This window comes from Sciurus vulgaris, assembly GCF_902686455.1.
Source record: "Sciurus vulgaris genome assembly, chromosome: 7".
Taxonomy (NCBI): Eukaryota; Metazoa; Chordata; class Mammalia; order Rodentia; family Sciuridae; genus Sciurus; species Sciurus vulgaris.
This window is the reverse complement of record NC_136467.1, coordinates 30696989-30724952: the sequence shown is the minus strand read 5'-3', so window position 1 is coordinate 30724952 and position 27964 is coordinate 30696989. Positions and strand designations below refer to the sequence as shown.

The 27964-nt window shown below is 32.2% G+C and overlaps 1 protein-coding gene across 1 annotated transcript in view; it reads right to left on the bottom strand.

Moving 5' to 3' along the window:
* Window positions 1–27964, bottom strand: part of HBS1L (HBS1 like translational GTPase) — an 89439-nt gene that overhangs the window by 47974 nt on the left and 13501 nt on the right. The window contains 1 exon segment of the mRNA XM_079147111.1: window positions 25852–26046. Coding sequence (XP_079003237.1) covers window positions 25852–26046 — 195 coding nt within the window.

The following is a 27964-nucleotide window of genomic DNA, read 5'->3' as shown; positions in this document are numbered from 1 at the left end:
CAGGAAAAAAAAAAAAAAAAACTAAGAATACTTACCTGGTATAAAACTAATTTTAAAGATGCAGGAGTCAGGCTCTGGTAAATTAAACAATTTGCCATGCCACTTTAACATTCTTTGCAACCTATAACCACCTCTACCTCTTGCAGACTGGTTTCAGGTTCATAACTAAAAGATAACTGAACACTTCAGATGACCTTTTATGGTTTAGCCCTTATTATCTCTTTTTTAAAAATAAATACTTAGCCTATTCAGTAAGAGTCTTACTCCCATACCTAAAGATTACTCTCTAAATGACACCAAATGCAAAATATTATCATCTTAATACTATCATCAACATAACAAGAATACTACAAAATGAAAATTGTCTAGGGAATAATGTTTTTAACTCCAATCAAAACAATCAAGGTTTGTTTGTTTTTTTTTTTTTCCTTCACAAAATTATACAACTAAATGTGAACAATATTATAAGGGACAATTTTAAACAGTAAACTTGTGGCACTCAGTAATCTCAAAATTGAGTAGGGACTAGGTGTGTAGATCAGTGGTAGAGCACTTGCCTAGTATGCAAGAAACCCTGGGTATGATCCCCGATGCCACCAAAAATAAATAAATAAATAAAATTTGAATAGTACACATGGATGTGAAAACACTAATACAAAACACTAGTTTTTACCTCAGGTAACACAGTAATACCAGCATAAGGGAGACACTGGGAAGTTTTCTCACCTTTTCTATTTTATGGAAGAATTTGTGTTCAGTTGATTGTATTTCTTACTTAAATGTTTACTAGAGTTTACCAATAAAGTAAACTTAGAAAAATCCTGTCTCAAAATAAAATATAAAAAGGAGCGGGGTATTGTTCATTAGTAGAATGCCCTTGGATACAATCCCCTGTACTGCAACACTGCCAAAAAAAAAAAAAAAAAAAAAAAGAAAATAGATTACCCTGACATTGCAGAAGAGTGACTTTCAAATGGAGGAAATTTTTAAATATATTTATACAATTTAGAAACATTCAAAATAAATTCACAATGAACTCCTTTAATGAGAGAAATTCACCATTTAAAGTCATTCTGATTGAAAAACCTTAAGCTTAAAAAACGTTTAAGATAAAAATAAAAATTTAAAAAACGGGTTTTCCAGGTAGTATTTTTTGCCAACGATCATTTTTCCTATAAATGGATTTCAATGTACTAGTACATATAGATACAAAAATTAAATTTTCAAAATTTCAAAGAAACCAGTGTTAAACTTTCAATAGAAAAACTATCTGAAACAAGAAATCATTCACCAAATCTAAAAAAAAATTAAACTTCTACTTACTACACGTATTGAGAAAGTACACCAACGAAGCCGGAGAATAAACCACTTCCTGCACTACTACAGCTGCACTGACTGTGATTTATTAGATATGAATTATTCACTTTATAACAAACGTTTAAAAATTCCTCATCAAATCCATCATGCAGCATCCATCTCCTATCACACATAAGTAAAAAAATCCAAAAAGATTTCTTAGAACTAGATTTCAATTTTATGTAAATATCACTGAACCAGGAATTTTTAAAAAAATAAAAAACTGTAAATAGATTTCAATCTATTCTACATTGGAATACAAGTCTTGACACAAAATTATTATTTAATAATATCAACATTATGACCATTTTATAGCAATAAGACTGCCTACTAATTCAAGAATTAGGGAATAAGAGAAATATTGTGGTACTGATAATTTTCCTTTAAAGAAAAGACGCCAATTACATGTTATTTGTGAAAATTATTCTGTGATTGAATATTTTGTTAGACCTAAATAAGCCCACAAAAGTCTTCTCACTTAGAGAATTAAGTAGAATAAACTTTCACAAGCACACGGACATATACACAAACTAGCAAATATACTGGTGTTCTCCATCATTCTGCCTTAGGCTTCTGTTTCACTTATTTTAACTCAGAGGGATTGCTTTTATATCCCCATGAATTACCTATTGTTAAGTCTCTCCTCAACAAATTATGTTAAGCCTTTCTATCTGAAGTTTAGGAATAATATTAGTATGGACAAAACTAAGAAATAATATTAGTATGGACAAAACAATGCAAAATAATACAAATTCAACAGAACTCCTATTATACGCCAAAAAATACTATAATGGCTTAATATGTATGAGGTCATTTAACACACAATTACCCTATGAAACAGCAACTATTATCCTACATTTTACAAATAAGAAAACTGTGGCACAGTGTTAAATTATTTATTTATTTAGGTCACAAGGCTGGTAGCCGGTTCCTCTAGACTCTAAATTTAAACAGTGAACATAGGTACTTGGGCTTTTCTAAATTACTGTGGAAACTGGCACTGAGAATCAACAACTTCTGATCATAAAATCAGAAAACCACTGAAATTTGGATACAGCATAAGGCTCAGGAGAAATACAAATCTCCCAGTACATCTGCCTAAAAATTGGAAAAAAGTTTACAGGAACATAGCTGGAAACCTCAAGAAAAGGTTCCAACTATCAACAGATGATAAATAAAAGTTATACCATACTAATCAAATTTAAAAGGCATTAAGTTTCATTCACACTTTCTCAATTTAGGTCCCATTTACACTATTTTTATTGACAATAAAATATACATATACAGTCCTACATAAACTTAATCTCATCTTCATTTTAACCTAGTCTCCTCCTGCCCCCAGTGTGTAACTGAACCTAGGGCCTCCCACATGCTATGCAAGCACTCTACTACTGAGCGACATTTCCAAAGCTATCTTTCGGATTTTCAAGAACAGACCTTAAAAACAAGGTAAGTCTACTGTATTTGAATAACAAACAAATTTGTTTTAAAAATACATACAATAGGTCATTGTATATCTCCTGATGAATACACTATACCTCAAACACCATTTTGAATTCATATGTGGGGTCAAGAGTCATTCCTACATAGTTTAGGAAGAGCTGGTATTGGTAACAATATCTAGAAATGACTCCATAGTAAGAAATGTAATAGATTTGAAACTCAGGGCACTCTACCAATGAACTACATTCCCAGCCCTTTTTAGTTTTTATTTTGATAAGGTTTTACTAAGTTGCCAGGGTGGCCTTAGAACTTGTGAACCTCCTGCCTCTGCCTCCCAAGCTGCTAGGATTACAGGTATGCACAACTGTGCCTAGCTAGGGATTTCAAAGCAATTAGCAAAGTGAAGGAAAGAGAAATCAACATCATTTTAAAGTACTATTATATAGTAGATGCTGCTTGGTTAAAGAATAAATCATTGTAACACTAGATATTATTATCTGCACAGATGATTTTATATATTAATACTGCAAAATGCCAGATAAAAATATCACCATTTTAAAGAAGAAACCAAATCTCAAAGAAATCTAATAATTGAGCAAGGTCATGCAGATAGTAAATGAGAGCTAGGCTGCAAAATATTATTCATGTAATTTCAGAGCTACCATCTCCTTCCACTAGTAGTACTACACACGACCAGTCACAGCATATGTGCTGATGCATCCTTAAAAGTATGAAAATATGGAAGAAAATGAAGTTTCACTCTTTTTACATCCTACTCAAAAATAAATTCTAAAGAAATTAAGCTCAAAATTTTTAAAACGTAAACAATAATTACCTGCAAAGAAAACAGAATTTCTATAACCTAGAGGTTAAGGCTTATTGTATTTTTAATACAAGACTGGAAAATGGTAAATTATAAAAACCATAGTGGTCAAAAGTTTTAAATTTTTCCTATAAAAAAAACTGTAAGAAAATTAAAAGATTAGAAAAATTATTTAAAAGGCATGTGACTAATAAAAGATTAACATCTATAATATAAGCAGGTTTAAAATTAATAAGAAAAAGAACTATTTGAAATAGTTACAATCAGCAGGTCACAGAAAAAGTTCAAATGATGAATGAAAGTATGAAAAAATACCAACTTTATTAGTGATTGTGAAGAGTAAATTAAACATGAAACATAAACTTCTTACCTGTCAGACTGTTCAAAAATCAAGAAAAGTACTGACATCTATTGAGGAGGTGGCAAGAACCATAATACTTTTAATAAATCAACAGCTGTGCCTATTGACAGTAAGCAATACGTTTTCAACCCAGCAATTCCACTACAGAAGATCTGTCTCGCAGGAAAATAAATAAAAGCCCTACTTTTGGGACTGGGTTTGTGGCTCAGTGGTAGAGCACTCACCTCGCATGCGTGAGGCCCTGTGTTCCATCCTCAGCACCACATAAAAAATAAAAGTATTGTGCCCACCTACAACTAAAAAAACCCAAAATATAAAAAAAAAAAAAGAAGTCCTACTTTACAGAAATAGGTACAAGGAGATTCTATGAGCAGCATTATTCATAGAGACAAAAATAAGAAAATGAATGAACTTCATGGACGTCTTGAATAAGTTACAGTACAGCCATATCATGGAGTAATATATAATCATTATTAAAAACAGGTTAGGGCCTGTACAACAGCGCATACCTGTAATCCCAGTAGCTCGGGAGGCTGAGGTAGGAGGATCATGAATTCAAAGCAAGCGTCAGCAACTTAGCAAGGCACTTAACAACTCAGTGAGACCCTTTCTCTAAATAAATTATAAAAAAGGGCTGGGGATATGGCTCAATGGTTAAGCACCCCTGGGTTCAAGCCTCAGTACTGGGGGAAAAAAAAATAGGTTAGCACTTCTCCAGTTCAGTATATATTATGAAAGAAAAAAAAAAAAATAGGATAGTATACCTTTTGCATGTATGTGTTTATTTTTATATGTGATCATATGAAAAAAATAAAGACTGTTAATATGGGCAATAGGTACTATCCCCAAAAACAGCCTATATAAAAATATCATAAACTTAGCATAGATAGCCTTTACAATGTTGAGGTATGTTCCTACTATTCCTATTTGTTCTAGTGTTTTGAATATGAAGGGGTGCTATATTTTTTCAAATGCTTTTTCTTCATCTATTTAAATAATGATATGATTCTTAACTTTAAGTCTGTTGATGTGGTGAATTACATTTATTGATTTCTGGATGTTGAACCAACCTTGCATCCCTGGGATGAAACCCACTTGATCATGGTGCACTATCTTTTTAATATGTTTTCATATGTGGTTTGTTAAAACTTTGTTAAGAATTTTTGCATCTATGTTCATTAGGGATATTGATTTGAAGTTTTCCTCCATGTGTCTTTGTCTGGTTTTGATATCAAGAGTGATATTAGCTTCACAGAATGAGTTTGGGAGGGTTCCCTCCTTTTCTATTTCATGGAATACTTTGAGGAGTATTGGAATGAGTTCTTCTTTGAAGGTCTTATAGAACTCTGCTGAGAATCCATCTGATCCCAGACTTTTCTTGGTTGGTAGACTTTTGATGGCTTCTTCTATTTCATTGTTTGAAATTGATCTGTTTAAATTGTGTATGTCCGGGGCTGGGGCAAATCAGCGATAGAGCGCTTGCCTTGCACGTGTGAGGCACTGGGTTCGATCCTCAGAGCCACATAAACATAAGTAAAGACATTTTGTCCATCAACAACTAAAAAAATAATTTAAAAAATATATAAATAAGTAAAAATAAATTGTGTATGTCCTCCTGATTCAGTTTGGGTGGATCATATGTCTGTAGAAATCTGTCAATGTCTTCGAGATTTTCTATGTCGTTGGAGTATAGATTTTCAAAATAGATTCTATGATTTAAATTATTTCCTGTCTTCTACTATTTTTGGTGTTGAGCTGTTCTTTTTTTCTAGGGCTTTGAGCTAGTTAGGTCATTTAATTATTGACTTTTTCTACTTTTATTGAATGTGCTCCATGCAAGAATTTTCCTCTTTGTACTGCTTTCAGAGCATCTCAGAGATTTTGATATGTTGTATCATTGTTCTCATTTACCTCTAAGCCTATGGCCAACATCATTCAAAATGGAGAAAAACTGAAAGCATTCCCCCACAAAACTGGAACAAGGCAGGGATGCCCTCTTTTACCACTTCTATTCAATATCATCCTTCAAACACTAGCCAGAGCAATTAGACCAAAGAAATTAAAGATATAAATAGGAAAAGAAGAACTCAAACTATCACTATTTGCCTTTGACATGATTCTATATTTAGAGGAGCCAAAAATTCCACCGGAAAACTTCTAGAACTAATAAATGAATTCAGCAAAGTAGCAGGATATAAAATCAACACTCATAAATCTAATGCATTTTTATTCATAAGTGATGAATCCTCTGAAAGATAAATTAGGAAAACTAAACACATTCACAATAGTCTCAAAAAAAATAAAATGCTTAGGAACCAAGCTAACAAAAGAGGTAAAAGATCTCATCGATGAAAACTACAAAGCACCAAAGAAAGAAATTAAAGAAAACCTTAGAAGACAGAAAGATCCCCCATGTTTTTGGTTAGGCAGAATTTATATTGTCAAAATGGTCATCATACCAAAAGTATTATACAAATTCAATGTAATTTCAATTAAAATCCCAATGATGTACCTCAAAGAAATAGAGATAGCAATCATGAAATTCATTTGTTAGAATAAGAGACCCAGAATAGCCAAAGCAATCCTTAGCAGGAAGAGCAAAGCTGGTGGTATCACAATACCAGACCTTCAACAATACTACAGAGCAACAGTAACAAAAACGGCATGGTACCAGCACCAAACTAGACAGGTAGAGCAATGGCACAGAATAGAGGACACAGAGACAAACCCACATAAATACAGTTATCTCATACTAGACGAAGATGTCAAAAACATACAATGTAGAAAAGATAGCCTCTTCAACAAATGGTGCTGGCAAAACTGGAAATCCATATGCAGCAAAATGAAACTAAACCCCTCTCATCCTGAACAAAACTCAACTCAAAATGGATCAAGGACCCAGGAATGAGACCAGAGACCCTCCTGCACCTAATAAAAGAAAAAGTAGGCCCAAATCTTCATCATGTCGGCTTAGGACCAGACTTCCTTAACATGACTCCCAAAGCACAAGAAATAAAAGCAGGAATCAATAATGGGGATAGATTCAAACTAAAAAGATTTTTCTCAGCAAAGGAAACAATCAACAATGTGAAGAAAGAGCCTACAGAGTGGGAGAAAATCTTTGCCACACACACTTCAGATAGAGTACTAATCTTCAGAATCTATAAAGAACTCAAGAAATTTTATACCAAGAATACAAATAACCCAATCAACAAATGAGCTAAGGAAATGAGCACACACTTCACAGAAGATCTACAAGCAATCAACAGATATATGAAAAAAATGTTCAACATCTCTGGCAATAAGAGAAATGCAAATCAAAACTACCTTAAGATTTCATCTTACCCCAATTAGAATGACTATTATCAAGAATATAAGCAACAATAGGTGTTGGCGAGGATGTGGGGAAAAAGGTACACTCATACATTGCTGGTGCAGTTGCCAATTGGTGCAGTTAAACTGGAAAGCAGTATGGAGATTCCTTAAACTTGGAATGGAATCACCATTTGACCCAGCTATCCCACTCCTTGGCCTATACCCAAAGGACTTAATATCAGCATACTATAGTGACGCAGCCTCATCAATGTTTATAGCAGCCCAATTCACAATAGCTAGATTGTGGAACCAACCTAGATGCCCTTCAATAGATGAATGGATAAAGAAACTATGGTATATATACAGGATGAAATATTACTCAGCCATAAAGAAGAAAAAATTATGGCATTTGCAAGTAAATGGATGGAGTTGGAGAATATCATGCTAAGTGAAATAAGTCAATCCTGAAAAACCAAAGGCTGAAAGATTTCTCTGATAAGTGGATGATGATACATAATGGGGAGTGGGGGTAGGCAAGAAAGGAGGAAGGCTGAATTGTATAGAGAAAAATAAGGGGTGAGAAGGGGTAGGGGGAAGGAAAAATAATAGAATGAGATAAACATCATTACCCACGTACATGAATGATTATGCAAATGGTGCGACTACTTCGTGTACAACCAGAGAAACAAAAATTGTACCCCATTTGTGTACAATGAATCAAATTTAAAAAACAAAAAAAAATCATGAATAAGTTCCTTTAAAAAAGAAACGACCCCCCCACAAAAAAAAAAAAAAAAACGTCAGTAGAGTAACTTAAGATCCTTAATTAATCAGACTTAACTTTTTATAAATAAGTTATCCTTTCTTGGGCATATTCCATTTGAAAGACACTATGCTGGCTATATCCCATTGACAATTTTATTTGTCACAGAAACATAATATAGATACTATTTTCTCATGGATAAATGGTACTTTTGACAATGCTAACCTATAATAGTATGCTAAATGAACCATGGTCACAATTTTGAAGGACACATAGGCAGCTGGTATCACAAGTCCAAGAAAAACACACAATTTATCTTTGACTCTACACTTGTTAACAAATCAAAACTTCATTATGAATATAAAATCCCTCCATGTAGTATAGTCTTTATAAAATAATACTAGCAATGCTATTATGATTAAGAATTAAATTTGACAAGTGAATTAGTACAATATTCCTGAAGGAAAACCTCATATATCCTAAAAAATATATGCTTACCTTTTTAGTAGACCCATATCTTTTGTGATATAATTAAGAATGCACAAATGTACAGGAATGTTTACTAATTCATTTATATAATAATAAATTTTTTTAAAACTCTGACAGGTATTTGGTTAAATAACCAGACACCTAGAAAATGGAATACTAATAAACCTAAATTTGCTAGTATTAAAAAAGGATTAATACACTCTATATGGAGAAACTTACACAAAATACAAAAATGAAGACTTCAGTATTAATGTTGCTCTGAATGTCAGTTAAGTCACGTATTAGTTTTACTAGCCATTACTAGCCATTTTTGAGCTTCAGACTGTATATCTGTAAAACTAGGATAAAGATAATCCCTACACTGCATGACTATTATGAATATTACTGAGATAAGCAGATTAAGAGTTTAGTACAATATTTAATATATAGTTAGTACCCATTAATATTGCCTAGTATTATTTAGAAATATAAAACTGCTAAATAGTTCTAAATTCTAGATAATGGGATTAGGTTTTATACATATATATATAAAACCAATATATATTTGAATTTTCTAGTTTTGCTTTTTAATTTGATCATTGTGAGGATTGAATCCAGGGCCTTCAGCATGCTAGGCAAGCACTCTAACACTTAACTACATCCTCAGCCTCTAGTTTTACATAACACTCTTATTTATTTAAGTTTGTACTTAAAGAAAAACACCAAGTCAGCAATTATTTAAAAAATTAAATTTTACAGTATTTTAAACAGAATTCCTACTTTACACAAGGAATCAAAGACTATAAAATTATTTCAAATTTAACTAGAAAACAGCTTCATTTTTTTAGGACTGTTAATTTCCAAGAATTTAGAAACTGATACCAATTTCTGTACATAAATGACAAATCTCAAAGTAATACTAGCAGAAAAAAATTAAAAAATAAAATACCTTAGTAATGAAAAGCTAGTTCAATTTTATCCTTAGGACATTTATCACCAAAACCAGGTTAAAATATAATAGAACAAAATTTTATGGCAAGAAAACAATATGTAATAATGAAAAGACATTGGAGAACCAAAGAATTCTGCTCAAATTGTAATTTGGCTCTCAATGTTCAGCGGAAATAAGTCATTAACTTCTTCCCCCTACCTCACTGGTTCTCGTGATGATCAGGTAAAATATATACAAAATGTGACACATAATTGACCTTTAATATATTAATTTACTTCTCTACCTTCCCTTGAAAGGTAGCAATTACCAAAACAAAACTTTACATATAAATGAAATTTTTTTAAATGGAAATAATATGTTCACAATAAAAAATACTTGGCTTTATTTGATATTTATATTAAAGCAGAGATCTAGCCCTTTTCCTTAGTAAAAGCTGAAACTAAATTTCATGTCCACAATAGCTAGTACAGTTTTTTTATTAAAATAAAGAAGCACACAACAAATGTTGGCTAAATTGAATCTGATCTGTCCTCTTTCTTTCCATTCTATTCCTTGCTTAACTATTCAGTGATGCTTAGCATATAGTGAGCAAAAAACCCCTTTCTATTAAAAATATTTACAGTCATCTTAGAATGGAATAAGTATACAAAATATATATAATCTAAAATTTGGAAGATTTAAAAAAGCAAAGTAATAAGAATTAAACTGTATATAAGATTCATGTGATTCATATATTATACTAGCTATTGATGAAGTAAGTTGTTTAAAAGTCTAAAGCAAATTATTTTTAAATTAAGCAATTAGTGTTTCAATTTTTCCAGTGTAGGTGTATATACAAAGAGAATCTCAGAACATATCTGAGAACATTCTGAACTACTTAAGTTTTTTCACTGAAATCAACCACTTCCTTTCAAAAAAACCCACATAATTTTAAGCAGAAAGCCAATTAATTCTAAACTTATGGGTACAAAAAGTATAAAGTTCCTCTAATTGCTTAAATAAAAATACTCTGAGACAGATGAGTTAAAATGGTTTTCAAAGAAAATATATTTAAAGGAGAGACAAGAAAGTTGCAGTTAAATATACCTATTTTAACAACCTATATAAAGTATTAAAGTAAAATAAAACATTTTAAATCCTTTATTCAAAATTTCTTATTAAGAATTATACAAATTCTCATATTAATAATTTTTAGTTATAATACAGACTTTTCAAATTAATCAAAGGATTTTTTTCTAGGAAAAAGATAAAAATCTCATGATTCATTTGACTTTTTTCTAGGGAATAGTCTGCCATTAAGACTCAAAAATATGATAATCAAGACCTTCATACAGTTATAAATAATACTGTACCTATATTCAAATCCTAGTATATATACTATAAAACATCTGTTTAACAGATTAACATTTCAAAAATAACACTGCTAGAAAAAAAACTATATCCTCATTATATAAAATTACACTTTATTTCCTAAATAAAAGTTCTACTTGAACAGAAAATTAGATGAAATTCAAAGGGAAGGAAAATAATGCATGATAGATTTCTAACCACTTTTACTTGAACTTTATCAAAAATAGTAGCTCTATTATGAAGCAAATACTGATGTGTACTTCTACAAAGCCTGCATCATTTCTAAACAACCAATTCTCTTAATAATCTAATTCATATAAACATTTAATAGCTACTTATTTCTGAGGCAATGAAAATTTTGAGAACTTTTTAAAAAAAATTACAATTACACATGATTATTTTTACAAATTTGTAAAACAACTATTTTTCTCTATGTTCCTTGTTTTAACATCAACTATTTTTCTGAAAGAACCAAAATAAACCCATAGTTAGAAAAATCTTCATTAACAGTCATAAAAGAGAAATCTCACTTCACACAATAATACTGTAACCATCTTGTTGAAAACTTTACTTATTTTCTAGGTAGGATGTCTAATTATAAAATTTTTAATTATAAATATGATTTTCCTGCCAAAATTTTCCTTTATAACAATAATGCCATATGTATTTTAATTTCTGGATTTTTCAATGGAAAAGTAATTAAGAATATGTGTTACTCTATTTTATAGTTTGAGGAATGTTTTCTCCTCCCTTGGTAGGTTTAATTTGGCAAAAAAAAAAATAACCTCAGAAAACTAAAAGATTAACCAAGGGAAAAAAAAAGAAAAACCAAAAGGTTATCCCATGATTCTACTCTTCAAATATATGTTCTTTTATCAATTCATTCATATATATTTGCTACTGATGACTTTAATCAATGTTAACAAAATGAAATAAAATGTTATCTGAATTAAGAAGACACATTAACACTTAATATACTCTAAGAAATTATGTAATTCTGTTATTACTACAAAAGGCTAACTTTTATATAAATACTAAAAAAGATTTTATTCCAAAATTCTGAAAAAAAGAAAAATATTTTAAAATTCTTTTAATGAGAACTAAATTTCCTCCTAGATTTTTTTAACAGTTCAAGGTTGATATGGATCATAACATCATTATATGTAAGTTACTAAATCTTTGGAACAAGTCTTGCCAAAACATATGCCTAGAATATTCACAAGTTTTTAGTGTCAGTTGAAAAATGCTCTTGGGGAAAAAATCCAGATAAAAAGCCAAAACAAAGTCATTTCCATGCCATTTTTCTTCCAAAATGAAAGTAGCAAACTCCTAATACCAAAGCACAAATTATGAAGAGCATACACCAAACAAAAAGTTGGACTAAACTGAGAGGCAGGGTTACACTGACTGCAGATTTTGTGCAGATGGCACAGTTCTGCACAGTTGGAGGCATCCCTCTGCAGGACCCAACAAAAGAGCCATCGTGAAAACATGAATCTGGAGCTGTGTAAAGACTGAAGAAAAATCTCAGAAGCCGTCTCCACCAAGCAAAAGAAAACCATAAAAAAGTCAGAAGAAAATTCCACTGTTTGCCTTTTAGAGGTTCAGTTTTGCCTCAAAGGGAGAAAATGGAATGTTGAGAAAACTGCTCGAACTGGACCCAAGGGCACAGTCGGCAGCAAGTGGCCCAAGCTCAGTCACCACACTCTTCCCCACATTATTCTTCGTACAATGCTATCAGAAAAAGAACTCCTTTCCTTTCAAATTGAGAAATACTGAAACTGGACAGGACATAGAAGTTATATAAAGATACTCTAAGGATAAATAAGGAAAGGAAATAAAAGCAGGAAAAGAATATACTATATGTAAATGAGAAAAATGGTTTTTAAGTTCTATTATATCAAGTGCAGCAAAGAAACTATCTCTGAGAGAGAAGGTTAAAAGAAAAACACAGAGGATGCAAGAAAGAATAAAAACGAGAAGAGGAGAAAGTGAAATAAGCCAGGAGAGCTCAGAGGAACAGAGGCAGAGACACTGCCAGAGCATACTACCATACCATGGGCATCAGAACTGGGCTAGCTTGTAACATATAATTTTTAAGAACAGTGGAGTAACAACTGTAGTGCCCTGCAGAAAGAAAGGGGACTCTATTATTTGTCAATATGTCTTACAAATATAGTCCTCAAAATCATATACTTAGTAAGTTAGGAAATATTTTACACATGCCTTCTAAAGGGAAGAAAAGGTGAGGATTGAACCAAGTCAAGTGGACACAGGTCTAATCACAAGAAATCAATTAATTTAAAAATAACTAAGTTTAAAGAAATTTTAAGTACAGAATAAAATGAAATATTATACATCCTAACAATAATATGACTTGAAAACTCAGGTGACTAAAGGAAGAACAAGTAAGAGAAAGCCTAACTTCAATGAGCTCATTTTTAAAACTAGGACTCATTAAATAAATATTATAAAAGGTGAAAACCTTACCTAAGAACTTAAAATATTAATGAAAATGAGAAATAGGTGAAGCATAAATACATTTGTTTCTTCATTTTTCATAGTGCAACATCAACATATATTACTTAAATTGGCAAACTCTTAAATAAAAGTTCACGTATGTTATTACATTATAAACTATAAAATGTCCAAACTGCCAAAGAGCACATGCAATGATCAAAACAAACACAGGTGACATATCAAAATATATAAATGTAGAAGACCACAACTTTTTAAAAAATGGTAGTAATGTTATCTATTATATCAATCCCATAAATTGGAAAAATTCATTATTAAAGTCTCTGACAAAGTCAAGTATATATAAGTATAGAAGACATAACTAAACCAAAGTGACTTGAAACAGTGAAAGCAGAAGAATGAACAAATAAAATTAAGAAAAAGTGATAATCATGATACTAAACAACTTAAAGGCAAAAAGTATAAAACTAGTAAAAGGGGGACTCGAGATGAATAAAAGAAATCCACAGAAAGATCCAGTATCCTTACATATATGAATGAAATTTACATGGTAAAATCTGTAACAAATAAGATGAAATAAAAATGCAAGGATGTTATATTTTAGCTGACCTCTCTCAGCCAATAGCCAATCAAGGAAATATATTAAATAAGAATACCAAATTCTACATGAACTTTTTTTTTTAAAAAGTAACTAACAAATATATTTTATAATCTGCAAATAGAATAGTAGTATTGACAACTGCTAATAAAGCCATTAAAAGTTCAATGAGGGACACACAAGCACGCACGCGCGCGCGCACACACACACACGTCGCCAAACTTCAAAAGTAGAGATCACATCTCTGCTAACAATATAATGAAACTAGTATTCACAACAAAAATAACAAAACTCCCACAACGACATGGAGATTTTAAAACTCAGACAGACCCTTGGTTTAAAAAATAAAAAATAAAAATTGTGGATTACCCAGAAAATAACACAAGAACACAGAAGTTACAGCAAATACAGTATTCATAGGAAAATACTGACTCTAGGGACATAAGTAAATAAGAGCATGAGAATGATGAACACTCAATCCTCAAATAGGAATAAGAAAAGGATAGTGTTAGGAATCTAATCCAACAAATAATTTCTTAAAATAGAGATTTGAAGTGTATGTGGCAAAATGTTTGCTTCTGTTAGAACTATGGGTATTCTTTATATTATTTTAAATTATTTTCTGTATTTTTTCTTTTTAAAATTTCATACATTAAAACTAAGTTCTATGAGAAATAATTAAAAATGATTAAAGTTTAATATTGTACTTAGAAAAATAAAAGAGGTAAACCGATTAAGTCATAAGTGGATAAACTTACAAAGTAATGAATTAAAACCAGTAGAACTAATTATTGATTTAGGAGAGCCAATCTTTGGGGAGGGGGAAGACAAAACAAATTGCAAGGTAATATTCAAGAAGGAAAAAAGTTGAAAAGAGGGGAAGGGAAAAATAGAAGAGAGAAAACAATATTTAAACTAAGAACAGAGAATTACCCACAGGTATAGAAGAAATCTAAAAAAATAAGACAATGTTTGCTATAATGCTCAACACATCTGTCAACCTGGATTTTCTAAGAACACTAAAGATTTAAAAACTCCCAATTCAAAAGATGAATCCTACCACAATACAAATAATGTTATTTAACAATATTATTAAACAATCTTATTCTACATTAAATTTAATTTAATGTTATTTAAATCAAGGATAAAGAAAATGTTCTATATGTTGTATATCTAAAACATTCTAAATGTTCTATAATATTATCAAATGAAAAATCAAAATCCAACAGAGCATGTATATACCCACAACTATAAACTATAAACTAATTTTATTAATAAATTAAAATTATATTAAACAACAGAAATAAAATGAATCCATGAAAAGAGTAATCCACAATGACAAACTAGAGATGTTTGAATGTTACAAGGCTAGACCTAATAGTAGAAAATCTACTAAAAAAAATGTAACATTTAATGTTATCTAAAGCCTTTGGCATCTATGGAGACAGTATTTTTTCCTTCCAAAAATGTCTTAACATCACTATACATCCCAATAAAAATTGCAGCTTGATTTTTTTCAGTAACTTGACAAGGTAGGATGACAAATCCACCTTTCCATAAACAGGAAAGTTGTTGGCTGCTTCTCACTCTCCAGACAGCCCACATTTAACCTTGAATGTGCCTCCGCTCACCTAAATAAACCTGTTTATACCACTGACTGGCATGTGCTGAATTCTTTTCCTTTACACATGCCAAAAACCCTACTGATCCTGAGTGGAATTCCCTCTTTCCCTTCAGATACTTCTTCAGAGAAATCTCTTCCCTGTGAAACCTCTTGGTAGACCTTACCAAGATGTTTGGAGGCATCAACTTTGTAAACAATTCCATATTAAGTGGATGAAAAGACAAGAATTCCAACCCATCCCAGCAACTGAGAACAGTGGCTTACCTCCTTTAGATCAGTCAGGATGAGACTTTTGATTCCTGACTAGGCAGGACCATTGCCCCTTGCAATCCTGAAGCAGTCACAGAAGAAAGATCTTTGCCTCCCCCCACACCCCACAAACCCGTAAGATCAAGGTATCAAAGTCTAGAACAGACAGGAATTTAGGGATTAAAAGAAAAGGAGGAGGAGAGAGACTGAATCTCAAAAGAAGTGCTACAAACCACTGAAATGCAAGATAAATGCCCACTGATCATGAAATGCAGAAAGTGCCCATAAACAGTTACAACTCTTGAGCAGCTCAGCCCATACCCTTCACCCACACCCTTCACCCATGTTCTTATCTACAAAAAGTAACATGAGGGCAAAACTAGTGCAAAATTGTGCAACTCTGCCCTGACCCCGACTCTACTCCAGACCCTAGCAACAATTCTTTTATCAATATTAACACAACACACCAAGGAGTTGCTGCTTCTTACTCCCAAGACAGTCTGCATTCTCTTCTGAATGTGCCTCTGCTTTCCTAAATAAACCTCTCTCTAGGCCTCTGAAATTTTTTTTTTTTTTAAAAAGGAGGAAAAGCTGTTGCTGGGGGAAAATGGATTTCTATATTTGCCCTTAATACTGGATCAAAGATACAAATGTCAAAAAAGGAACATCAAAGGAATTAGAAGAAATAATTATTTTTTCACTTTTTGCCTTCTTCCGAGGTGCCGGGGATTTGAACCTGGGCCTGGGCACTCACTCCGCAAGCACTCTACAGGGTGAGCAACTCGCCCGCTTCCAATAATTTTATTTTTTAATTAACTCGTAGTGAAGAACTTTTAGCCCAATTTTTTTTCCCTTTTGAATATATGACTTTTCAATTTGTCTTATTTCCCCATTTCTCAAAGACTGTAGCAAAGAACTCTCAAACAAAAACCCATAAGAAAAAGAGCTGATAAATTTGAATATATAAAAATTGAAAATTTATCTTACAAAAATGACCTTAAGTGTTATAAATTAGGAATCAGAAAACATATTTTCTGTGCATAACAATTTTAAGAACTAATTTCCTTAGTATAAAAATATGTATATATATCACAGTATGTTTACAGATACACACAACATGCATCCCTAAAACTGACAAATGATAATCCAGGGGGGTAGAGAATGAAGTTTAAGAGCAGACTGTTCTGAGAAAAAAATAAGGAGCTTTAAGTACATGACAATGCAGCCAGCCTCACTCTATTAAGAAATATAAAAGAAATGAAAAAATGTTTTTCAATTATCAGTTGGACATAATACCAAGAGTAATAATACCTATCCCATCTGTGAGAATTTGGAGAGAAACACTCAGAAATGAGTACCCTTGTTACAGTCAATGAGATGGTATCTATCAAAAAAAATTTAAGTATTCATTTTTTGTCTTAGAAATTCAATTTCTAGAAATGTAGAATGTTCTTTTTGGTATCATTAGTGTTAGCGACTAGAAACAAAATGTTCATCAACTCTGTTTATAAAAATAATGTTACAACCATATTATAGAATTCTATACTGCTTTTTTAAACAAAGGAAATTGATCTGCAAATGCCAATACAGAAAGATTTGCAAAATGCTTTAAGTGGTACAAAAGTGTTAGTTTCTTGCTTATGTAAAAGAACACATGTACACTAACATGTGGAATATGTAAGTAAAGTTCCTAGAAGATTACTGTGTACAAGAATGTACGCAACACACACACACACACACAAACTCACATGCGTATCAGATGATATAAGTGGTGTGAGGAACAATTAAGCATGTTACAAGAGAAATAGAGTAAATGTATGGAGGTGGGGTTAAAATTCCACACAGGCTGATGATAAAAGTAGCCAGGGAAGGGGAACGGGAGAAGGTGAGCACTGTAAAAGCAAAGGAACATCAGGGAGGTGGGCTAGGGTAGGTGGGCTGGGGGTACACAAAAAGAAACCAGTTAAAAGAGGTTTCAGAAATAAAAGGATTTGAACAGGGAACAGAAAATTAGATCTACATTTTAGAAAAATTGCTTGAACTGTACTATAAAAGTATTTTACGCAAAAATAAACTGAAAAGTTACAAAACCAGACTTGTATTTCAGCAATTCTCCCCAAAGCTACAAATCTTTAAGAGAAAAAAAATAACAATAAGTATGGAGAGTACTGGGCCAAAAAATATACAGTATCTTCTCATTTTTCATGGGCTACAAAATTGTGAATTTTCCTACTTACTAAAATGTACCTATAACCCCCAAATCACTATTCATATCATTTTGAAAGTCATTTGCACACACGTGCAGAGCAGTGAACAATTTGGGTCACCAACATGCATGTTCTCAGGTGAGGAATCAGGTAACATTATGTCTTCTTGTTTTAGCTCTACTACAGTAAACAAGTATACTTTCTATGATCTATTTAGTATCACGTTTTTCTACTTTTGTGTTTTATTGTTGGTAATTCTACTGTTTCATATGGTTTGCAAGTGTAGCGCTTAAGTGCAGTCTAGTATTTCTAAGCACAAGAAGGCCGTAATGTGCCTTATGCATAAAAGATGTGTTAGATTAGCCCTAAGTTATGTGCTATTCACCATGATTTCCAAGTTAATGAACCAATGACATATAATACTATATAAGGTATCTTTAAATAGAGGCACACAGAAAACAAGGTTATATAGTGATTAACAAAAATGTGACCAGAGGCTCAAGGAACCTAACCCTGTACTTCCTAGAGGAGCAGTGTTGTGGTATTTACTAATTCAGCTGATGCAGTGACTACCCCAAATAACAAGATTCAACACTTATACATACAAATGTATATGTGCATACACAAATATTTATTTCTAAGGTAGAAATAACAAGAATGGTAACTGATTATGAGTAGTAGGCAAAGGGAAGAGGAATCAAGGATGATGCTATATTTCTGGTTTGGGCAACTACTAAAAGGATGGTGTCACTAATAAAGAAAGGAAAAAAAGGAAAAGAGCAATTTGGACGAGGAAGACAAAGATGTCACTTCGATGAGTATAATGTTATATATGCCACACTGTGCTAAATGTAATTAAGTGTTTATATGCCAATTCCCAACCTCCCCACTCAGGATAAGAATCATCCCACTCTGTTAACCATGATACATCTCCCACATCTAAAATGGTCATGCAATGTAAATCAGGCATAACAACATCAGAAATGTATGCTCTATCATTTCTTTTACCTCCCCATTATCACTTCTGCAATCACACAATCAATATTTACCATAACCTACACAGTAATTAACAGTATTTCTGAGAATATCATATATATAAAACATTTTTCCCTGCAGAATGCAAGAATTATAAATGACAAATATCTTGGAAGAAATTCTTCGCAATCAGATCAATTTTTAAAAAAAAAAAAAGTTTATAGAAACAAAGTAATACCTTCTGCATAAATTATCAAAACACTCTGAAATCAAATTTATACAGAAAATTCTAATACATAAATTGTTATGTTTTCACACTTAAGAAAACCTTTGAATTATAATTATAATTTTTTCAATGTAGCTTTTATAAAAATGTACATATACACTTAAAATGTGACAAGTCCTTTACAACCTTAAAATTATACTTCTGCATAAATTGAGCCTTACATAGAAATCTACATAGAAGAAAACTACTGTAGAAATTCATATTAATCCCTTCCTGTCTAGTCAACATTGTTTATATACATTCCATTATTTATATAAATAGAAAACAATTTCTAAACCACCATAAAATTGATTTTTATAACCAAATACATACTTTTTTCAACATATAAAGTTTGCTAATATAGAGTTCTTTTCTCAAGATATAATAATCTCAATATTGACAAGGTCAGTTTAAAAGTAAATAATTATATAAGAGTTCATTATTTTTCTCTTAACTGTGTTTATCTTAAGTATTTCCTTTTACATTCAAAGAAAAGCATCTTGTTAATTTTATCCTCAGTATGACAATTAGTTTAATGACCTCCCACTGAGTGCTAAAAAATAAACATAAAACACTGCAAATACTTACTACTATTTCTATAACCAAAAAAAAAAAAAGGTAGAAGAAAAGCTTGAGAAAGGAAGATTTAAAGCTAAAGGGAAGAAAATAGGTCAGAATGCCAGCAAGATGGAAAAGAGGAAAGGGTAAAATAAAGAGAAATTAGTGTTCTGAACTGAAATGGAACTCAAGTTCTTGGCAATTAATTTTAAGAAAAACTACATCCAAAGAGCCAACTAAAGACTTTAGAAAGCAAAAGGACAAAACATTCATGAACAACACTAGATCTTTTGAAGAACCAAAAAAGAAAAACAAAACTGACCATTTTGAATGTCTTTTATAGCATTAGAATTATTTCTATTCCCAAAATATTAATGTACTTGATAATACAAATAATGTCTTTATATCTCAAAACTGGTATTTGAACTGGAAAATAAAGTAAACCTAAAACATTCAGCACACCTGAGCTACCAAGACATCAGTCAGTGAACAGCAGTTGATGCAGAATATGTACTTGAGGCAAACAGTCATTGTCACAAAGACTGTATACGAGATGGATGTGTGTTTTTACCAATGTACGATGACCAAAGATGAGTCTTCTTAGTTCTACCTTTTGAATAGAGACTGTGACATTCCCTTAAGTCTACAGGGCAAGTACTTGTGAGGTACATGCCTGACAGGCCAGTAGTCAAGACAAGGAAAATAGGAAGAGTAGAGGCTTACTTAAAATACTTTTTGGCTTCCCTTATCACTCTGTAGTATAGAATTTTTCCCACCCACAAAAAAATTAATCTCAAAAGCAGTAGTTAAATTAACTAGCCCAACAAAGGGGAACTGCTCCATGGCCTAAACTACTATAGTTCTACTTGAATATTAGCTTATTATAAATACAGTAAAAGAGTACCACTATTAACTTCATTATGGGTCAAAAAAAATACTTGTGGATTCATGGGCAAAGTGAATCACTTGTGGAAGATTTAATCTATTAGGAATTATCAGTTACAACTTCAGAATATATTCACTTCTAAACTGGAGACTTCTTATACATAAATCTAAATTAGAGTTGTACATTCATAATTCAAAGTTACTAAATTTTTGATCAAGGTTCATGACTACAAAAATGAACTAAACAGTTGAGGGTAACTCAAATTTTAAAACTGATCATAAAACACGGTCTGTACCATTTAACCCAGGGTGCTCTAACACTGAGCACCTGCCTGTAATCCTCCTGTCTTAGTCTCCCAAGTAGCTGGGATTAGAGACATGCACCACTGTGCCCAGACAACTTGTGATTGTTATGACCTCCTAAACATCTGCATTGTGTACACTGAAATAAATAAAAAATAAGACCTGGGGATGGGGAAGTAGCTGGTGACAGAGAGTGTCCTTGCCATGTGCTAAGGCCCTAGTTTCAAGTCAAAATACCACCAAAAGAAAAAAAAAAAAAAAAACCTGAAGACAAGATATCCAAAAGCATTTGGTGAAGAACAATGAAAACATAATGCCATCCTAAATTTTTGCATCAACATACTGGATATAAAAACATTATACAGAACAAAAATACTGGAATGTCTTTCTGAAAATAAAAAAGAATATATAATATTTTCAAATGCACAAATAGTTGCTAGAGAAGCAAACTTCTTTACTGGAAAATGGACAGCTATTTTGTTTTCATTAAGAAATAGCATTTTAGCTAGATGCAGTGATATATATCAAGAATTCCAGCAATTGAAAGGGAGGAGGATCACAAGTTTCAGGCCTCAGCAACTTGAGACCCTGTCTTGAAATAAAAAATAAAAAAGTTAGGGATATGGCTTAGTGACAGAGTGACCCTGTGTTCAATTCCCAGGATGAGCAGGTAGGGGGATAACATTATAACATTTGAGATACTACTGAACTGTTTTGCAAGAAACACTAAAAATATCTTTATCCTTTTATACGAAAGACCATAATCCCTAATAAGCAATTTTCTCTGGTATTCCTGATTAATTCCTGATGTTAAGTTGCTCAGATATTTTTGTCATTAATGATTCCCTTCTATTGATTTATTTCTCTAAGGTGTGGTTCCATAAATATAAGCAGACATTCAGAATCACCTGGGGAATCATCTTGGAACAGACATTCCCAAGTGCCATCCCTCAAAGAGTGATTTAGCAGGTCTGGAGGGAAACCACAATATCTGTTTTGAAAAAATTCTCCCATTGATTCTGATGGCTAGGTGAGGTCCTCTGCTGTTAAGGGATAAATTATAAACCTATTTTTCTGACTAAAAGGGTTCTTATTTGATCTGCCATTGCTGAAACTTTCACTGCAGCGTACACAGGTGTCAGTAGCAAAAAAGATACCTCCATGTTTCATTCTTTATTATAAAGAAAACGTTATGGAGATCTGGTAAAACCATCTATTCAAAGAACATGCAACCAAACTTGAAAACACTTTCTATGTATTTATTTTAAAGTATACATTAGGACAAATGGTCTTGAAAATGTATAAAAATAATTTATGCATTAATTCATCTTCAATATTTACATGGTCCCTTAAAAGATTTTCATTTTATTATCATTGAAAATGTATTTCAACTACATCTATAGTACTCTCAAAAGTCAGGAATTTTAAGATTTTCTAATATAAAAGTTTTAATATTCACTTTCAGTAAAATAATGAAACTGGGAATGATATCAATAACATTTGAAAATGTAATTATGTCTCAGCTACTCTATGCCATATATCTTAAGAATAATCTTCACACTATAATAATCCCAAGTAGTGGCATTTTTGTTTAAGAAAAAAGCACAAAAATAGTTCATAGAAGAAAATATCTTATCATAAAAACTTAAAAAGTTGAATGCCAAACAAAAATATCTGAGGTTCAATTTCACAATATCAAGTTTCCATATGCATTTTGTAAACATACACTCGTTATCAACTCAAATAAAGCCAGTTATCACTACAAGTAGATATAGTAAAAAATTTTTCAGTGCAAAAATACTTATCAACTTAAGTTGTTATCAACTGACTTTAGAAAATTTTAATAAAAGTCAATTTGAATCCCATAATATAAAGTGATCCTACAAAGACATTAATTTCAAATAAAAAGTTCTACAACAGTAACCAAGTTTTCCTTTTGCTACTATTCTCTAGTAAATGCTTTCTTTTGATGAGCTTTCACAATGTCATCAGGAGATGCTGATTTGAAGTCAAATGGTGTTATTGCTACGAGAGGACTTATTTCTTTGTCCTTTACATCTTGAACTTGTCTACTATAAAGAAAAGTCTTATAGAGGTCAAGGGTGCGCCGCTTGCATCTTTTCAGTGGATAACGAAGACACAGTGTTGAAGCAAAAGCTGAAGGTCTAGCAGCAAGGGCCTTGGTCCAAGAGAGAGAAAAAGGTGGTTTCCTAGTCACAGAGCCTTTACTGTTTTTCCTATTATCTTTAGCAGAATTGGAGTTCTTCCCTAACTTTGAACTCAGAACTTTAGTTCCTGGAGTTGGAGCAACTGATTGATCAACTATAGGCTTTGAAACAAAAGCTGGAGCTTTTATCAGGACACTAAGATCAATATTTGAATCTATTCCAGGAGAATTTATTTCAGATAAACTGAGCTCAAAAGAATCTTTCTTAATCTGAGAGTTGTCTACATCAATTGTTTCTGCAATCAAATCAGAAAGTGACAAATTCTCAAGGTCTCTTGTGGGAGAAGCTTTACGAAATGCCAAAGATGATAGAGATCCCGTTAATTCTGATATTCCAGTGGAAGACTGACAATGATTTGCTAGCTGTGACAGGGGAAAAGATCCCAAACTTAGATCTGTAAAACTGGCAGATGACTGGTTACAAAGATTAGCTAAAGTAAAGCATTGGCTTGGATGGTTTTCTTTGTGTTCCTGAAACAGTTCAGCTAGGGATGGACTTTTACATTGGGAAAACTGCAAACTGTCATTTTTTAAAATGCAATTCTTGGTACTCTGTTCAACTAAAGAAACATTTCCAACTTCAGTCTTTTTACTAGGATTTAGATTATCACCAGTTGTATTTTCCAATGAGCTAGTTAAGAGCAAAGGATTATTTAAACTTCCCACGCTGTTTTGTACTGGAATGTTTCGGAAATCAGATAGTGAACTGTTTTGAATAAATAAAGAATTAGGAGCTGTTGTGCTCTCTATCATTAAGGTCTTTAAATCTGGTATTCCTTTGAAAGCAAAATCATCTTTAGAAACACATTCAGATGCATGAGGTCTTAACAAATCAGCATCTAGATTTTCTGAGAGCAGACTTTTCAGATCATTTGTGGATGATGATCTACCTTCTGGCTGACATTTATAAGAATCTCTTGGCATATCGTGAATTAGGTCAGCCAGTGAAACCTCTTTTTTTAACTTACATGATTCTAGCTTCTTTTCACTTTTAGGTCTGTCAAGTTTCTTTTTTCTATGAAGTAAATAGTGACTTGGTACAACTGAAGAATTGTATGATCCATATTTTGCTACTGAGCTAGTAAAATCAAAAGGTTTGCTACTGCAATCCAAATGATTTTGTGACTGAGAATAAGAACTTTGAACATTATCAGCTGGAACTTCAGAAGAAGAAAATAAGACTCCTTACCTTACAAGAGCCATTAATTTTCAGATGAATAGGTTGACATATGCAGAAGACAGTCACAGCAACCAAAAGGAAATATGAAATGAGGCATTTAATTACTAAATGTTTCTTTTGATTACAACATGAACAAAGCAATACTTGATAATTATTTAACATTAAGTGAACATGCTATAAAACAATAATAAAGGAATATTACCTTCTTTTAATGATCTAAAGTAACTTTCATACTTTGTTCATGGTATTTACAAAATGTAAATACCAAGTCAATGTTCTAATTTCACAAACTTAAAACAAAGTGAGGCTTTTATCATAATTAAAGGAATAGTTATAATTGTGTTAAAGTCAAAATCTCTTTAAATAATGGTATTTTAATGGTGTTTCAAAGACCACAGCTAAGAATGTAGCTCACCCACACAGCACTTGCCTAGCACGAACAAGGCCCTGAGTTCCATTCCCAGCAACACACAAACCAAACATACACACAAATCAGGCAAACATGTAATACCCTATAATTTCTGTGATCAGGTCTACATTATTAATACAGATAATGTATTACTGATTCAGTCCCACAGTGTTCAGCTAAAAGTACATGTCCACATCCCCTCCCCACAAAAAAACACTCTTATTTCATGGTAACAGATTATATGCCACTATGTTGTAGTAAAATTCTAGCTCACAGAAATATCAAATCAGGTAGTAAATCACCTATCAGATATCATATCAATTAATATAATGGCACCTCAGTTCCCTTCTTATATCCATTAAATTCCACATTTAAAATTAAATTGTACAAATTTAAAATTAAAAACCTGGCCATAACATGGAACAGTGTATGGCTATAACAGTTATAGTATTCAATATTTAAATAAAGTGAAATTCTACATGCTATAAGCATCAAGGGATTATTTTAACATTAAATGGCTAAGTATTAATTTTTATTTCCTATGTCACTAGAGTTAAAGAAAACTAAAAAGTTCTCTTAAACACAAGAAGAAAAAGTCTTGTCAGATTTTATCTGATTTTATTTCCTCTATGTTCTGTTATTCAAATGAGTAGTGAAATAAGGAAAAAAAAAAAAAAAAAAAAAAAAGCCAGTCATGGTGGTACACGCCTGTAATCCCAGCAACTCAGGAGGCTGAGGCAGGATCACAAGTTCAAAGTCAGTCTCAGTAATTTAGAGAAGCCCTGTGCAACTTAGCAAGACCCTGTTTCAAAATTAAAAATAAAAGTGGGCTGGGTATGTGGCTCAGTGTTTATGCACCCCTAGGTTCAATCCCTGGTACCAAACAAAAAAACAGGCTGTAATGGAGAGAAGGGAACAAAGCTGGAAAATTCACAACAGAGAATAAATTGATAATAATCAAGAATTAACTATAACATGCAAGATTTTAACAACTTGAGCAAAGTAAAGCCTCTCTTAAAGCATTAACTACATAAAACTAAAAGGGAACATATAAAGTCATACCTTTTACTGTCTTTCCTGTAGATATTGCTCTCTCACTCTTTCCCTTCAAATTCTGCATGTTATCTTGTTCCAGAACCATTGACAAAGCCTTCTGCACATCAAATTTGTTCCTCAGAATTGCTTCAATCAATATTTCATCTGGCACAGCATCTCCAAGTACCTCTCTCATGTGATCAAGGCATGAATAAAGATGAGCTGTGACAGACAACAATGATTAAAAGCTATACTAAACAGTGCCATCAAAGAACCCTCAATCCTCAAAACTGATAAAATACTAGGATATTCAACTCTCCTTTTTCTCTAGCAAAAATTTATAATAATCATATTTTTCTACAATATACCTTTCTTCCCTTATTATCAGAGGAATAATTTCATTAAGTGACTATAATAAATATTTCTGAATGATACTATTTGAAAAACCATAAATTGTATCCTATAATATCTATTTTCAGTTCATGATGATGGTAAAATGTCTCCCAAATAATAATGACTAATGCTTGAAAAAACTGTAACTGGTATATATTAATGTTTTCAGAAAGTGATAATGATGATATCTGCACTAACCATTTTTTCACATGTGGAAAGGGAGGGTGAATGTACACTATTTCTAACTTACTAGTGAATGCAGCTGATCACTAGGTATATTTCTTATATTTTATAAATTATTACTTTTAAGATTTTTTTTTTAAGCTAACTTCAGTTTTCCCCAGCAAACTCAAATCATCTTAAAGGACTCTTAAGAAACAAGCAAACTGCATAAAAATAAGGAAGTCTAATAGAATAAGAGAAAAATGAGTACTTAATTCTAAAATTAAAAATTTTAAAGTTGGGAATATAGATTAGTGATGGGTGCTTTCCTAGCATGAATGAGGCCCTAGGTTTGATTCCCTGCACCACGAACACAGAATTTACACCTGGAACTATCCAAACTGTCCTAAGTATTTTAATTTTCTTATGACTATATTATTATAACAAGTAATTATTAACAATAGTCACTAATGTAAAACCCATGAGATCTGAGGCTTTATAGCCCTAGAAATTAAAACAGGACCTGGTACCTAAGAGCCAGTGGATAAAAATGAAATGAATATACTCATCTATATTTTTATTCCACTTGGTAATTTTCACAATTCATACCCACATATACCTTTTGTAATATAATACCTCTATGAGTTAGTAGTATGGAGTAAATTCTAATTTACAAAGTATATAAAGATTGCAAACCATGGCACTACTACATTAGCAATAATCAAGAACTGAGGCTTTTGGACTTTGTTATGGTTTATATGTGGAATGTGCCCCAAAAGTTCACGTAATGAAGACTTGGTCCCCAATGCAGCAGTGTCCAGAGAGGTGGGGCTTTTGGGAAGTGATTGTATCATGAGGGCTCTGACTTCTGCAGGGGACTAATCAACTGATCCACTGATAACTTACTGGACTACTGAGAGAGGTGGAAAGGGTTGGCAGATGGGACACAGTGTCAGGAATTAGGTGACTGGGGGCATGTTCTTGTGGACAATATCTTGTCCTTGGCTTCTGGCCTCTGGCTGCCTCCCTATTACCCTACTTCCTGGCTACCAGGAGCTGGGCAGCTTTCCTCCACCATGCCTTTCTGCTACAATGTCTCTACTTTGGAGCAAGTGGACCATGGACTGAAAACTCTGAAACCATGAGTTAAAATATATATTTCTTCCTTTAAATTGCTACTATCAAGTTATTTTGGCCACAGCTTTGAAAAGCTCACTAACACAGACTTCCTATTCTACCAAATCATTTCACAGAATTCAATGTATGTGTCATTTTATATGCTTACATGCTAAATAAGGAATCTACAGGCAATGGTATTACTTCCTTCAGAAAAAAAAGTATTGGGTACACTGCTCCATATCTTAATTATTGAAAGCAAATTCCTCAAATAAGTGGGCAATTCTGACTTACTTAGTCCAAGATTTATTTCAGAGGGTGAGTGAGCGATGTTGGGAAAATATCACCTATTTGATAAATACATGAATTACTGAAACTAAAACAGAATACATGGTACAGTGAGCATCAGAACCTCTTCTAACTTTAGAACTATTTTCTACACATACACAAAAGAGATAGTGTACTATCT